Source organism: Ammospiza caudacuta, chromosome 37 (assembly GCF_027887145.1).
Source record: "Ammospiza caudacuta isolate bAmmCau1 chromosome 37, bAmmCau1.pri, whole genome shotgun sequence".
In the NCBI taxonomy this organism is placed as follows: domain Eukaryota; kingdom Metazoa; phylum Chordata; class Aves; order Passeriformes; family Passerellidae; genus Ammospiza; species Ammospiza caudacuta.
The window spans coordinates 710,012-726,137 of NC_080629.1; the positions used below are offsets into that span (position 1 = coordinate 710,012).

Consider the following 16,126-nt stretch of genomic DNA (forward strand, 5'->3'; position numbering starts at 1 on the left):
CTCAAAACTGTCCCCAAGGTCCTTTTTGGTGTCCCCAAGGTCATTTTTGGGTCCCCAAAATTGTCCCAAATGTCATTTTTGGTGTCCCCAAGGTCCTTTTTGGGGTCTTCAAGGTCCTTTTAAGGTCCCCGAAATTGTCCCAAATGTCATTTTTGGTGTCCCCAAGGTCTCAAAACTGTCCCCAAGGTTCTTTTTGGTGTCCCCAACGTCATTTTTGGGTCCCCAAAATTGTCCCCAAGGTCCTTTCACCGTGACCCCTCTTCCTCCATGGTGTCACCCTCCTCCTCCTCCTCCTCCTCGCTGTCCCCAAACCGCCCCACCCCCACCAGGGGGTCCCACCCCTCGCTCAGCCAATCGGGGGCGTGTCCATCCTCTTGGTGGGCGTGTCCATCCTCTTGGTGGGCGTGTCCATCCCCGCGTTGGGCGTGTCCAAACTCGCTGTGGGCGTGTCCATCCGCACTGTGGGTGTGTCCAAACTCGCGTTGGGCGTGTCCATCCCCTCGGTGGGCGTGTCCATCCCCGCGGTGGGCGTGTCCATCCCCTCGGTGGGCATGTCCATCCCCTGGGTGGGCGTGTCCATCCCCGGGGTGGGCGTGTCCGACGGCGTCCATCAGCGCCCGCAGCAGCCGCGGGGCGTCCCGTGCCGCCCTGGCCACGGCCACCAGCCCGGGCGCCACCCGCGCGGCGACGTCACCGGTGCCGCCCGCGGCGCCCACGACGTCCTCGGCCGCCCTGCGCGCCAGCCGCGGGCACCCCCAGCGCTCGGCCAGCGCCCAGAGCTCGGGCGGCGTCCCCGACACCACCGCGGCCGCCACGGGCGCGAAGGACGGCACCAGGAAGCGCCGCGACAGCGCCAGCGCCGCGCCCGCCGTGGCGGCGCCCACCGAGTTCGGGGACATTTGGGGACACCTCGGGGGGCGGCAGCCGTGCAGGAAATGCAGCAGCAGCAGCAGGGCGGCGCGGGGGCAGCGGCGCAGCGTCACCCGGCGCTGGCGGCCCTCGAGGAAGGGCCCGGACAGGAGCGCGGCCAGGACGGGGGACAGGAGGGACAGGGCCCGGCGCGAGGCGGGGACGCCGGGGGGGACGTCGGGGACCAGGGACACGTCCCAGGGGGACAGCGAGTAGGGACAGGGACAGGGACGGGGACGGGGACGGGGACGGCCATCGGGGCTTGGCGACGCTCGGGGACAGGGAATTGGGGGGTTTGGGGACGTTTGGGGACAGGGATTTAGGGGGTTTGGGGACGTTTGGGGACAGGGATTTGGGGGGTTTGGGGACGTTTGGGAGAGGTTTGGGGACATTGGGGACACTTGGGGACAGGGATTTGGGGACGTTTGGGAGGGGTTTGGGGACACTTGGGGACAGGGATTTGGGGGGTTTGGGGACGTTTGAAGGGGGTTTGGGGACATTTGGGGACAGGGATTTGGGGGGTTTGGGGACGTTTGGGGACACCGTTTCGGGGGGTTTGGGGACGTTTGAAGGGGGTTTGGGGACACTTGGGGACAGGGATTTGGGGGATTTGGGGACATTTGGGGACAGGGATTTGGGGGGTTTGGGGACGTTTGAAGGGGGTTTGGGGACACTTGGGGACAGGGATTTGGGGGGTTTGGGGACATTTGGGACAGGTTTGGTGACGTTTGGGGACATCCAGGAGGGTTTGGAGACATTTGGGGAGAGGAATTAGGGGGGTTTGGGGACATTTGGGAGAGGTTTGGGGACATTTGGGGACAGGAGTTTGGGGGGTTTGGGGAGGTTTGAGGGGGATTTGGGGACATTGGGGACACTTGGGGACCAGAATTGGGAGGATTTGGTGACATTTGGGGACAGGGGCCGGGGTTTGGGGACACTGGGGACGTTTGGGGACAGGGGTTTGGGGGGTCTGGGGACGTTTGGGGCGGATTTGGGGACATTGGGGACACCTGGGGACACGAATTGGGAGGGTTTGTGAGGTTTGGGGATGTTTGGGGACAGGGGTTTGGGGGGTTTGGGGACGTTGGGGACACCTGGGGACAGGGATTGGGGACATTGGGGGACACTCGGGGACGTTTGGAGGGGGGTGGGGACATTGGGGACACCCGGGGACGGCAGCTGGGGACGTTTGGGGACGTTTCCGGGGGCTCTGGGGACACTCGGGGACGTTTGGGGGCTCTCGGAGCCACCTGGGGCCACCTGGGGCCAGGTGAGGTGTCCCCAGTGTCCCCAAAGGTGTCCCCAAAGGTGTCCTCGACGTCCCCAAGTCCATTCCGGGTGTCACCAGGTGTGTCCAGGTGGTGCCAGGTGTCCCCAGGTGTGTCCTCAATGTCCCCAAATCCGTTCCCGGTGTCCCCAGGTGTGTCCCAGGCGTGTCCAGGTGTGTCCACGTGGTCCCAGGTGTCCCCAAATCCGTTCTGGATGTCCCCAGGTGTGTCCTGGATGTCCCCAGGTGTGTCCCGGATGTCCCCAGGTGTGTCCACGTGGTCCCAGGTGTCCCCAAATCCGTTCTGGATGTCCCCAGGTGTGTCCCTGATGTCCCCAGGTGTGTCCTGGATGTCCCCAGGTGTGTCCCTGATGTCCCCAGGTCCGTTCTCAATGTCCCCGTGGCCGTTCACCTGCCGGTCCAAAACACCTCAGGCGTGTCCCCAACATCCCCAGGTGTGTCCCCAGTGTCCCCTCACCTCTCCCAGGTGTCCCCAATGTCCCCAGTGTCCCCTCACCTGTCCCAGGTGTCCTCAGGTGTGTCCCCAATGTCCCCCATGTCCCCAGTGTCCCCCCAATGCCCCCAATGTCCCCCCTGTCCCTCACCTGTCCCCAAAGTCCCCCCAATGTCCCTCACCTGTCCCAGGTGTCCCCAACGTCCCCAATGTCCCCCCCACTGTCCCCAATGTCCCCCCCCACCTGTCCCAGGTGTCCCCAATGTCCCCCCCAATGTCTCCCCCTCACCAGGTGTGTCCCCAATGTCCCCAAAGTCCCCATTGTCCCCCCCCTCACCTGTCCCAGGTGTGTCCCCAATGTCCCCCCATTGTCCCCCCTCACCTGTCCCAGGTGTCCCAATGTCCCTCCCAATGTCCCCCCCCCACCTGTCCCAGGTGTCCCCAATGTCCCCATTGTCCCCCCTCACCTGTCCCAGGTGTGTCCCCAATGTCCCCCCCAATGTCTCCCCCCACCTGTCCCAGGGGTCCCCAATGTCCCTCCCAATGTCCCCAATGTCCCTCCCATTGTCCCCCCTCACCTGTGCCAGGTGTGCCAATGTCCCCCCCATTGTCCCCCCCTCACCTGTCCCAGGTGTCCCAATGTCCCCAATGTCCCCCCACTGTCCCCCCCTCACCTGTCCCAGGTGTGTCCCCACTGTCCCCACTGTCCCCCCTCACCTGTGCCAGGTGTGTCCCCACTGTCCCCACTGTCCCCCCCTCACCTGTGCCAGGTGTGCCCTCACGCTCCCGATGGCGGCGGCCGCGTACAGCGCCAGCACTGCGGGGGGAGGGGCGGCCCCGCCCCCATTGGCTCCGCCCCCGTTGGCTCCGCCCTCGTTGGCTCCGCCCCCTCGGCGCGCGGCGGCGATGGCGGCTCCGAGCAGCAGCGGCAGCGCCCCTCCCCCACCCCAGAGCAGCGGCCACAGCGCCGAGCCCGGCCTGGATTGGGGGAGAGATTTGTGTCACGATATATCGCGATATGACATCATCGCCCCGCCCCCACCCAGAGCAGCGGCCACAGCGCCGAGCCCGGCCTGGGGAGAGAGATTGTGTCACGATATATCGCGATATGACACCATGTGAGGGTGGGGGAGGGGAGATTCATGTCACGATATATCGCGATATGACACGATCTGAGGGTGGGGGAGGGGAGATTCGTGTCACGATATATCGCGATATGACACCATGTGAGGGTGGGGGAGGGGAGATTCGTGTCACGATATATCGCGATATGACACCATCTGAGGGTGGGGGAGGGGAACGCGGGGCAGGGAGGGGTTGATGTCGCGATATGGGGAAATATCGGGGGGGGGTTGGGGATTTTTGGGGGAGTTTTGGAAGAATTTGGGGGGATTTTGGAGGTGATTTTGGGGGATTTTTGAGGTGATTTTTGGGGGATTTTTGGGTGATTTTGGAGGTGATTTTTGAGGTGATTTTCGGGTGATTTTTGGCTGATTTTAGGGTGATTTTTGAGGTGATTTTTGGGTACTTTGGAGGTGATTTTTGGGTGATTTTGGGGTGATTTTTGAGGTGATTTTTGGGGGGATTTTTGGGTGATTTTGGGGGGATTTTGGAGGGATTTTTGGGTGATTATTGGGTGATTTTTGAGGTGATTTTTGGGTGATTTTGGAGGTGATTTTTGAGGTGATTTTCGGGTGATTTTTGGCTGATTTTCGGGTGATTTTTGGCTGATTTTTGAGATGATTTTTGAGGTGATTTTTGGGTGATTTTGGAGGTGATTTTCGGGTGAATTTTGGGTGATTTTGGAGGTGATTTTTGGGTGATTTTCGGGTGATTTTTGAGGTGATTTTTGGGTGATTTTTGGGTGATTTTTGAGGTGATTTTTGGGTGATTTTTGAGGTGATTTTTGGGTGATTTTTGAGGTGATTTTCGGGTGATTTTTGGCTGATTTTCGGGTGATTTTTGGGTGATTTTGGAGGTGATTTTTGGGTGATTTTGGGGGTACTTTGGAGTTTTTACGGGCAATTTTTGGCAATTATGGGGCACGTTTTTGTGGGGACTTTGGAGAATTTCTAGGATGATTTTGGGCCAATTTTCAGTCGATTTCCGAGGAGATTTCGGGTCAATTTTGGGGTATTTTTGGGGGCGATTTTGATGGATTTCTCAGGAAATTTCAGGCCGCATTTTGCGAGTTTCCGGGGGGGTTTTGGGGGGGTTCGGGTGATTTGGGGAGGGGTCTCACCGTGCCAGCAGGGGCAGGGCGGCGGCGCAGGCCAGGCGGGCGGGGGGGCTCCCACTCCTCAGGCCGTGGGTCAGGACCCCCACCCCAAAGGGCGACGCCGCCGTGGCCGCCAGGCTGCGCAGCAGCGCCTCACCTGCACGGGGAATTTGGGGAAAATTTTGGGGTCCCAAAATTCACCCGGGACCCCCAGCGTGGAGCTCGGGACGGCCCCAAACCCCCCGAATAAAAAAATCCCAAAAAAATCCCACAAAATTTGTGAGAATTGCGAGAAATCTGTGAAAAATCGGCCCCAAAAAAGAAAATTTTACGCCAAATCCGTCCCAGAATTTCCCCAAATCCCCCAATTTCCCCCAATTTTCCCCAAAATCCCCCCAATTTTTCCCTCCCAAACCCCTCCAATCCCCCAATTTTCCCAATTTCCCAATTTTTCCCCCCAAACCCCTCAGAATCCACCCCAAACCCCCCAATTTTTCCCCAAATCCCCCAATTTCCCCCCAAATTTCCCCAAACCCCCCAATTTCCCCCCCAATTTCCCAACTTTCCCCCCCAAAACCCTCAGAATCCACCCCAAGTTCCCCAATTTTCCCCAAAATCCCCCCCCAATTTTTCCCTCCCAAACCCCTCCAATCCCCCAATTTTCCCCCCAAACCCCTCAGAATCCACCCCAAACCCCCCAATTTCCCCCCCATTTCCCCCCAAATCCCCCAATTTCCCCCCAAATTTCCCCAATCCCCCCAATTTCCCCCCAATTTTCCCCAAAATCCCCCTCAAACCCCTCCAATCCCCCAATTTCCCAATTTTTCCCCCCCAAACCCCTCAGAATCCATCCCAAATTCCCCAATTTCCCCCCAATTTTCCCCCAAATCCCCCAATTTCCCCCCAATTTTCCCCAAATCCCCCAATTTCTCCCCAGTTTTCCCCCAATTTCCCCATTTTTTTCCCCCCAATTTTTTCTCCCCCAAACCCCTCCAATCCCCCAATTACCCCCCCAATTTCCCAATTTTCCCCCCCAAACCCCTCAGAATCCACCCCAAACCCCCCAATTTCCCCCCAATTTCCCCCCCAAACCCCTCAGAATCCACCCCAAAACCCCCAATTTCCCCCCAATTTCCCCCCCAAACCCCTCAGAATCCACCCCAAAACCCCCAATTTCCCCCCAAATTTCCCCAAGTTCCCCAATTTTTCCCCAATTTCCCCCCAATTTTCCCCCAAACCCCCCAATTTCCCCCCAATTTCCCCCCCCAGTGTTTCCCCCTCAGACTCACCGAGCTCCCTGAGCCTCTCCCTCCTCTCGGCCGCCATTTCGGGGCTGGGGTCTCTCCCCTCCTCCATCCCGGCCGCCATTTCGGGGCTGGGGTCTCTCCCCACGCCCCCTCCCCATTTTTGGGGGCGCACCCCCAGCACCAGCCGGCAGTGGATGAGGGAGGGGCCGTAGCCCCTGATGAGGAGCCCCAAAAATTGGGGGTTTTGCACCAAAAGCTGCAGCAGGCGGGGGGCGCGGGGGGAGGGGCGCGGGACCCCCGTCAGGTACCCCAAAATGGCGGCCAGCACGGGGGGGGAGGGGAGGGCGGGGGAGGGGCGGGGGGGGAGGGCCAGGCGCTCCAGCAGCAGCAGCGCGGGGGCCTCGGGGGGGCGGGGGTCCCCCAAAAGGAGGGCGGGGATGGGGGGCAGGGCCAGGGAGAGCAGCGAGGGGGGGGAGGGGCGGGCGGGCTTTGGGGCTGGGGGCGTCGGGGGATGGGGGAGGGGAGGGGGGAGGGGAGCCGGGGGGGGAGGCGGCGCTGCCGAGCCAGGCCCTGCCGTGGGAGGGAAGGGGTTAAAAGTGAGGGGAGCGCAGAGGAAAAATGAGCCCAAAATTGGGTTAAATAAACGCGAAATCAGGCAAAAATTCCCGTTCAATAAACCCCAAACTCCCGTTAAATAAACCCAAAAATTCCCGTTAAATAAACCCAAAAATTCCTGTTAAATAAAGCCAAAATTCCCGTTAAATAAAGCCAAAATTCCCGTTCAATATACCCATAAATTCCCGTTAAATAAACCCAAAATTCCCATTAAATAAACCCAAAAATTCCCGTTAAATAAAGCCAAAATTCCCGTTAAATAAAGCCAAAATTCCCGTTCAATATACCCATAAATTCCCGTTAAATAAACCCAAAATTCCCATTAAATAAACCCAAAATTCCCGTTAAATAAAGCCAAAATTCCCGTTCAATATACCCATAAATTCCCGTTCAATAAACCCAAAATTCCCATTAAATAAACCCAAAAATTCCCATTAAATAAACCCAAAAATTCCTGTTAAATAAACGCAAAATTCCCATTAAATAAACCCAAAACTCCCGTTAAATAAACCCAAAGCTTCCTGTTAAATAAACGCAAAATTCCCGTTAAATAAACCCAAAATTCCCGTTAAATAAACCCAAAAGTTCCCCTTAAGTAACCCCGAAATCACCCCAAAAATTCCCTTAAATAACCCCAAAACTTCCCTTAAATAACCCCAAAAATTTCCTTAAGTAACCCCAAAAAATCCCTTAACTAACCCCAAAAATTCCCTTAAATAACCCCAAAACCCCCCTAAAATGGCCCCAGGTCTCCTCCAGGACCCCTCCCCAATATCCCAAATACCCCTAAAGCCCCAAAACTCACGCAAGACCCCTCCCCAATATCCCAAATACCCCAAAACTCACCCAAGACCCCTCCCCAATATCCCAAACCTTTCTAAACCCCCTCCCCAATATCCCAAACTCCCTCCCCGCTCACCTGAGCCCCCTGCGGCTTCCCGCCGCCGCCTGGCCGGCAGCCCCCAGCCCCAATTCCCGCGGCCAATCCGCCGATGCCGCCCCCTGAATCCCCCTCCCCAATACCCCAAATACCCCAAAACTCACCCAAGACCCCTCCCCAACATCCCAAATCCCCCCCAAATCCCCTCCAATCCCCCCCAAACCCCCTGAATCCCCCTCCCCAATATCCCAAATCCCCCAAAAACCCCCTCCCCAATATCCCACATCCCATCTAAGCCCCCTAAACTCATCCAAGACCCCTCCCCAATATCCCAAATCCCCCCCAAATCTCCCCCCAAATCTCCCCTCAAAACCCCCCCCAAACCCCAAGAAATCCCCTCCAGGACCCCTCCCCAATATCCCAAATACCCCAAAACCCCCAAAACTCACCTAAGCCCCCTCCCCAATATCCCAAACCTTTCTAAACCCCCTCCCCAATATCCCAAACTCCCCCAAAACTCACCTAAGCCCCCTCCCCAAAATCCCAAACCCGCCCAAATCTCACCCGGAGCCCCCTCCCCGCTCACCTGAGCCCCCTGCGGCTGCCCGCCGCCGCCTGGCCGGCAGCCCCCAGCCCCGATTCCCGCGGCCAATCCGCCGATGCCGCCCCCTGAATCCCCCTCCCCAATATCCCAAATCCCCCAAAAACCCCCTCCTAAATATCCTACATCCCATCTAAGTCCCCTAAACTCATCCAAGACCCTTCCCCAATATCCCAAATCCCCCCCCAAATCTCCCCCCAAAACCCCAAGAAATCCCCTCCAGGACCCCTCCCCAATATCCCAGGCCCCCTCCCCAATATCCCAAATACCCCTAAACCCCCTAAACTCACCCAAGACCCCTCCCCAATATCCCAAACCTTTCTAAACCCCCTCCCCAAAATCCCAAACCCGCCCAAATCTCACCCGCAGCCCCCTCCCCGCTCACCTGAGCCCCCTGCGGCTGCCCGCCGCCGCCTGGCCGGCAGCCCCCAGCCCCGATTCCCGCGGCCAATCCGCCGACGCCGCCTCGGCGTTCTCCAGGTCGTGGCGCGGGCAGGGCTCGGGCCGGGCGGGCGGCAGCAGGGCGCGGGCGAGCAGCGGCACCGCTCCGCAGAGCTCCAGGCGGCGCAGCGCGGGCGGGTCCCAGGCGAAGGCGCCCAGCGCGAGCAGCACGGCGCGGTGCCAGCGGCCGCAGCGCCGCTCCCGCAGCGCCCCGAGCAGCGCGCCCAGGCCCCCGCAGCGGCGCACGCGCGCGCGGTTCACGGCCTCGCGGCACAGCAGGCACAGCGCGCGCAGCGCGCACTCGAACGCGGGGCACGAGAGCGCGGGGAGGGAGCGGGGGGAGGAGAGGCCCGAGCCTGAGCGGGGACTGCGGACCCCAGACTCAAATCGGGGGGAGGAGACCCCAGACTCAAATCGGGGAGAGGAGACCCCAGACTCAAATTGGGGGGAGGAGACCCCAGACTCAAACACGGGGCAGGAGAGCGCAGGGACGGAATGGGGAGAGGAGACCCCAGACTCAAATCGGAGAGAGGAGACCCCAGACCCAAACACGGGACAGGAGACCCCGGAGCCTGATTGGGGACAGGAGACCCCAGACTCAAATTGGAGAGAGGAGACCCCAGACTCAAACACGGCAGAGGAAACCCCGGACCCTGATTGGGGACAGGAGACCCCAGACTCAAATTGGAGAGAGGAGACCCCAGACTCAAACACGGGGCAGGAGAGCGCAGGGACGGAATGGGGAGAGGAGACCCCAGACTCAAATTGGAGAGAGGAGACCCCAGACCCAAATACGGGACAGGAGACCCCGGACCCTGATTGGGGAGAGGAAACCCCGGAGCCTGATTGGGGACAGGAGAGCGCAGGGACGGAATGGGGACTGCGGACCCCAGACTCAAATTGGGGAGAGGAGACCCCAGACTCAAATTGGAGAGAGGAAACCCCGGAGCCTGATCGGGGAGAGGAGAGCCCGGAGCCTGATTGGGGACTGCGGACCCCAGACCCAAATTGGGGACAGGAGACCCCAGAGCCCTGAGCGGGGAGAGGAGACCCCAGACTCAAATACGGGGGAGGAGACCCCGGACCCAAATCGGGCACGACCCCAGACTCAAATACGGGAGAGCAGACCCCAGACTCAAATTGGGGAGAGGAAACCCCGGAGCCTGATTGCGGACAGGAGAGCCCAGACCCAAATTGGGCACTGCGGACCCCAGACTCAAATTGGGGAGAGGAGAGCGCAGGGACGGAGTGGGCACTGCTGACCCCAGACTCAAATCGGGGAGAGGAGACCCCAGACTCAAATCGGGGACTGCGGACCCCAGACCCTGATTGGAGAGAGGAAACCCCGGAGCCTGATTGGGGACAGGAGACCCCAGACTCAAATACGGGAGAGCAGACCCCAGACCCTGATTGGGGAGAAGAAATCCCAGACCCAAATTGGGGACAGGAGACCCCGGACCCTGATTGGGGACAGGAGACCCCAGACTCAAATACGGGAGATGAGACCCCAGACTCAAATTGGGGAGAGGAGAGTGCGGGGACGGATTGGGGACTGCGGACCCCAGACTCAAATCGGGGAGAGGAGACCCCAGACTCAAATACGGGAGAGGAGACCCCAGACCCAAATTGGGGAGAGGAGACCCCAGACTCAAATTGGAGAGAGGAAACCCCGGAGCCTGATCGGGGACAGGAGACCCCAGACCCTGATTGGGGACTGCAGACCCCAGACCCAAATTGGGGACAGGAGACCCCAGACTCAAATACGGGACAGGAGACCCCAGACCCAAATTGGGGACAGGAGAGCCCAGACTCAAATCGGGGAGAGGAGACCCCAGACTCAAATTGGGGACTGCGGACCCCAGACCCTGATTGGGGACAGGAGACCCCAGACCCAAATTGGGGAGATGAGACCCCAGACTCAAATAGGGGAGAGGAGACCCCAGAGCCGGACTGGGGACTGCAGACCCCAGACTCAAATTGGGGGGATGAGACCCCAGACCTAAATTGGGGATTGCAGACCCCAGACCCAAACTGGGGACAGGAGACCCCAGACCCTAATTGGGAACCCTTAGATTCAAATTGGGAACCCCCAGACCCAAATTGGGGAGAGGAAAGGGAGACCCCAGACCCAAATTTGGGATTTGGACCCCCAGACTCAAATTGGGGGGACGAGACCCCAGACTCGAATTGGGAACGGCCAGACCCAAGTTGGGAACCCCCAGACCCAAATTGGGGGGTTTTGTCTGATTTGGGACCCCCAGACTCAAATTGGGGGGTGGAGAGGGAGGAGGAGACCCCAGACTCAAACTGGGGACCCCCAGACTCCAATTGGGAACCCCCAGACCCAAATCTGGGATTTTCACCCAATTCAGAACCCCCAGACCCAAACTGGGGACCCTCGGTCCTGGATTTGGGACCCCCAGACCCAATTTTGGGGTCCTGGCGCTCAGATTTGGGACCCCCACCCTTAAATTTGGGATTTTCACCTAATTTGGGACCCCCAGACCCAAATTGGAGCCCCCCATTCAAATGGGGACCCCCACCCAATTTGGGACCCCCACCCCCAAATTTGGGATCCCCACCCTTAATTTGAGACCCCCCACCCAATTTGTGACCCCCTCTCAGTTTAAGGTTCCCACCCCCCAGTTTGGGACCCCCACCCAATTTGGGATCCCCACCCCGAAGTTTGTGACCCCCACCCTCAAACTTGGGACCCCCCACTCAATTTGTGACCCCCACTCAATTTAGGACCACTCTCAAACTTGGGACCCCCACCCAATTTGTGTTGTGCCTCACATTTGGGACCCTCACCCCCAATTTCACACCCCGCACCCCCAATTTCACACCCCCCACCCCCAAACCCATGCCCCCCACCCAATTCACCATCACCCCCAAATTTGGGACCCCCGCCCAATTTGTGTCTGGCCTCACATTTGGGACCCTCACCCCCAATTTCATACCCCTCACCCCCAAATTTGGGACCCCCACCCCCAAATTTGGGACCCTCACCCAATTCAAGCTCACCCCCAATTTCATACCCCCCACCCCCAATTTCATACCCCTCACCTCCAAATTTGGGACCCCCACCCAATTTGTGTCTGGCCTCACATTTGGGACCCTCACCCCCAATTTCACACCCCCCACCCCCAAACCCGTGCCCCCCACCCAATTCACCATCATCCCCAAACCCCCCACCCCCGCCCCCCATCTCCCCCTCCTCATCGGGCAGCCCCAGCCCCCTCCTCACGGCCTCCGCTGCCGCCTCCACGGCTCCGGCCGCCCCCAGGCCGGGCCGCAGGGCGCCGTGGGCGCTGAGCGCGGCCAGCGCGGCCATGGCGGAGCCGCGGGCGTCGAGCGCCGGGCGCGCGGCCAGAGCCACCAGAGCGGCGGCGGCCGGAGCCGCGGCCTGCGCCAGCGCGGCCGGGCAGGGGCTGGGCAGCAGCAGCGCCTGCAGCGCCCGCGCCAGCGCCGGAGACGCGGGGTCGGCGGCGCCCAGCGCGCTCAGCCGGCCGGACAGCGCCGCGGCCGCTCGGACGCGCTCGGCCAGGGGGAGAGCGGGGTCCTGAGGGGGCCTCGGGGGTCTCGGAGGGGCGCTGAGGATGCGCAGGGCGCGGGCGGCGCTCAGCAGGCAGGCGGCGGCGCTGCAGGTGCTGGTGAGGGCGATGAGCAGCGGAGCGGCGCCTGAGGGGTTAAAGAGGGATTGGGGAGAAAAATGGTACAAGATGGGTAAAGTTGAGGGTGAAATTATGCATAAGATTCATGTGAATCGCCACCAAAATTTCCCACAAGTTGCCTGCAAATCGCCACCTCAAAGTTGCCAAAATTGCCCCAAGTCAGTCCCAAAAATTCCCACAAAATTCACTCAAACCGCCCCCAAAATTTACCACAAATTACCTCCAAATCGCCACCTCAAAGTTGCCAAAATTGCCCCGAGTCAGTCCCAAAAGTTCCCACAAAATTCACTCAAGCCGCCCCCAAATCGCTCCCAAAATTCCCCCAAAATTCCCTCAAACCGCCCCCAAAATTTCCCACAAATTACCTCCAAACCGCCATCAAATTACCCCTCAAAGTTCCCAAAATTCCCCCAAATCAGTCCAAAAATTCCCACAAAATTCCCTAACCCTAACCCCTCATAGTTCCCAAAATCAGTCCCAAAATTCCCCCAAAATTCCCTCAAACCGCCCCCAAAATTCCCCCAAAATTCCCTCAAACCGCCCCCAAATCGCTCCCAAAATTGCCCCAAATCCGTCCCAAAATTCCCACAAAATTCCCTCAAACCGCCCCCAAAATTTCCCACAAATTACCTCCGAAATGGCTCCAAATCCCCATCGAATTACCCCTCAAAGTTCCCAAAATTCCCCCAAATCGCCCCCAAAATTCCCCCAAAATTCCCTCAAAATCCCATCAAATTACCTCCAAAATTGCCCCAAATCGCCTCCAAAATTCCCACAAATCACCTCCAAAATTCCTCTTAAATCACCCTAAAAGTTCCCCTTAATTTCCCCCTGAATTTCCTAAGATTCCCTCATTTCCCAGCCAAATCGCCCTCAAATTGTCCCTAAAATTGCCCCAAAACTCCCTCAAAATTTCCCACAAATTACCTGCGAAATGGCTCCAAATCCCCATCGAATTACCCCTAAAGGTTCCCAAAATTCCCCCAAATCAGTCCCAAAATTCCCCCAAAATTCCCTCAAACCACCCCCAAATCGCCACCAAAATTTCCCACAAATTACCTCCAAATCCCCCCTCAAAGTTCCCAAAATTCCCCCAAGTCAGTCCCAAAAATTCCCCAAAAATTCCCTCAAACCGCCCCCAAAATTCCCTCAAATCAGTCCAAAAACTCCCTCAAAATTTCCCACAAATTGCCCCCGGATATCCCCCCCCAAAAAATCCCCCAAAAATTTCCATTTTTTTTTTTTTTTCCCCCCAAATTTCTCCCCAAATTTTCCCGTTTTCTCCTCACCGGCCTCCAGCACGTCTCGCGCCCCGTCGGGCTCCAGGGCCAGGTTGGCCAAGGTGCGGGCGACGCGGTTGCCGACGCTCTCGGGGACACCGGGCACCGACAGGATGGACACTGGCACGGACAGAGGGCAAAGGTCAGGACGGACACACGGACAGAGGGACGGACACACGGACAGGGGATGGGATCAGCGACGGACACACGGACAGCCCTCAACGCCACGCCGGACGCTGCGCTCAAAGGACACACCCGGCGCTTTCCCCCCTCGCGTTCCGTATTTCCCCCTTCATTCTCAATATTTTTTTTTTCACGTTTCTGATATTTTTCCACTTTCCCCCTCACTCCGGAGCCTTTTATGTCATTCCCGACACTTTTCCCCTCACGTTTTTCCCACATTCCTGATATTTTCTCCACACTCCGGACGCTTTTTCCCCTCACACCTGGCACTTTGGCCCTTTTCTCTCATTCCCGATATTTTCTCTCATTCCCGATATTTTCTTCTCATTTCTGACACTTTTCTCCTCACACCCAACACATTTGTCAACATTTCTCAACATTTCCAACACTTTTCTCCTCATTCCCGGTATTTTCTCCACATTTCTGACACTTTCCCCCTCATTCCCGGCCCTTTTCCCCTCACACCCGACATTTTCCCTCACTCATGACACTTTTTTCCTCATTCCCAACACTTTTTTTCCCATTCCCGGCACTTTTTTCCTCACACCGGACACTTTTCTCCGCATTTTCGACACTTTTCCCCTCATTCCGGATATTTTTTTCCACATTCCCGGTACTTTTCCCCTCACACCCAACACTTTTTCCCTCACACTCTCTCACCCCGGCCCTTTTCCCCTCACACTGGGCACTTTTCTCCACATTCCCGGTACATTTTTCCCTCATTCCCGATATTATTTTCACATTCCTAGCACTTTTCTCCTCATTCCCGGCACTTTTTTCCTCACACCAGGCACTTTTCTTCATATTTCCAACACTTTTCTCCACATTTTCGGTACTTTTTCCCTCACAACTGACATTTTTTCCCTCACACCTGACCCGTCTCCTCTCACTCCAGCCTTTTCCCCCTCACACCAGGCCCTTTTCCCCTCATTCCCATATTATTTTCACATTTCTATCACTTTTCTCCTCATTCCCGACATTTTTTTCCTCATTCCCAACACTTTTCTCCACTGTTCTGACACTTTCCCCTTCTTCCCGGTATTTTTCCCCTCACACCCGACATTTCAAGCTCCTCTCCACTCATTCCCGGCACTTTTCCCCTCACACGCAACACATTTCTTAACATTTCCAACACTTTTCTCCATATTCCTGACACTTTTCTCCACATTTTCGGTACTTTTTCCCTCACAACTGACATTTTTTCCCTCACACCTGACCCGTCTCCTCGCCCGGCCCTTTCCCCCTCACACTGGGCACTTTTCTCCACATTCCCGGTACATTTTCCCCTAATTCCTAATATTATTTTCACATTCCTAGCACTTTTCTCCTCATTCCCTGCCCTTTCCCCCTTACACCTGAGACTTTACTCCACATTTCCCACACTTTTCCCTCATTCCCAGTGCTTTTCTCCACATTCCCGGTACTTTTTTTCCTTAGACCTCACACAATTTCCCTCACTCCGGACATTTTCTCCTCACACAGGACCCTTTTCCTCACATTCCTGGTACTTTTTTCTTCACATCGGACACTTTTCTCCACATTTCCGATACTTTTCTTCACGTTTCCGACACTTTTTTCCACATTCTCGATACTTTTCCCCTCAGACCTGACACTTTTTCCCTCACTCCCGGCACTTTTCCCTCACACCTGACACAATTTCCCTCACATTCGGCACTTTTCCCCTCACACCGCATACTTTTCCCCTCACACTGCATACTCTTCCCCTCACACCCGACACTTTTCCCTTCATTTCTGACACTTTTCTCCTCACATCCGACACTTTTCCCTTCATTTCTGACACTTTTCCCCTCACTCCCGACACTTTTCCCCACATTCTCGGCACTTTTCCCCTCACACCGGACATTTTCCCCTCATTCCCGGCCACTTTTCCCCTCTCTCCGGACACTTTTGTCCACACTCTTGGTACTTTTCCCCTAACACCTCACACTTTTCCCCTCACACCTCACACTTTTCCCCTCACACCCGCCACTTTTCCCCCTGACTCACCCAGCCGCGGCACCCCTCCGAGGCTGCGGGCCTGCCGCCGGCAGCCGGGCTCGGTGCAGCAGTTCCCGAGCACGCTCAGCGCCAGCTCCAGCACCCTCCGGGGCCTCTCGGGCCCCACCAGCTCCAGCAGCGGCCCGAGCCCCCCTCGCTCCCGGAACCGCGCGGGGCCCCCAGCCCGCCGCGTGTGCCGGGCCCGCAGCGCCAGCAGCGCCCGCGACAGCGACGGCTCGGCCGCGGCCCGCACGGCCTCCACGCACCAGCCCAGAGACTCGGACATGGTGGGGGAGAAATGGGGGAAAAACGGGAGAAAACGGGGAAAAAAAACAGAGCGGGGGGAGAGGGGAACGGTG

General features: G+C 57.9%; 1 protein-coding gene across 1 annotated transcript; it reads right to left on the reverse strand.

The window, feature by feature from the left end:
- Positions 1-245: 245 nt before the first annotated feature.
- On the reverse strand, positions 246-16,126 carry ARMC5 (armadillo repeat containing 5). Its single transcript, XM_058823042.1, has 10 exons — positions 15,777-16,126; positions 13,596-13,706; positions 11,828-12,313; positions 8,577-8,988; positions 8,177-8,324; positions 6,138-6,495; positions 4,873-5,005; positions 3,392-3,608; positions 3,144-3,208; positions 246-1,170 (listed from the first exon to the last, which is right to left on the reverse strand). The coding sequence occupies exons 1-10, from the start codon at positions 16,051-16,053 to the stop codon at positions 246-248; spliced, it is 3,132 nt and encodes a 1,043-aa protein (XP_058679025.1). The 5' UTR covers positions 16,054-16,126.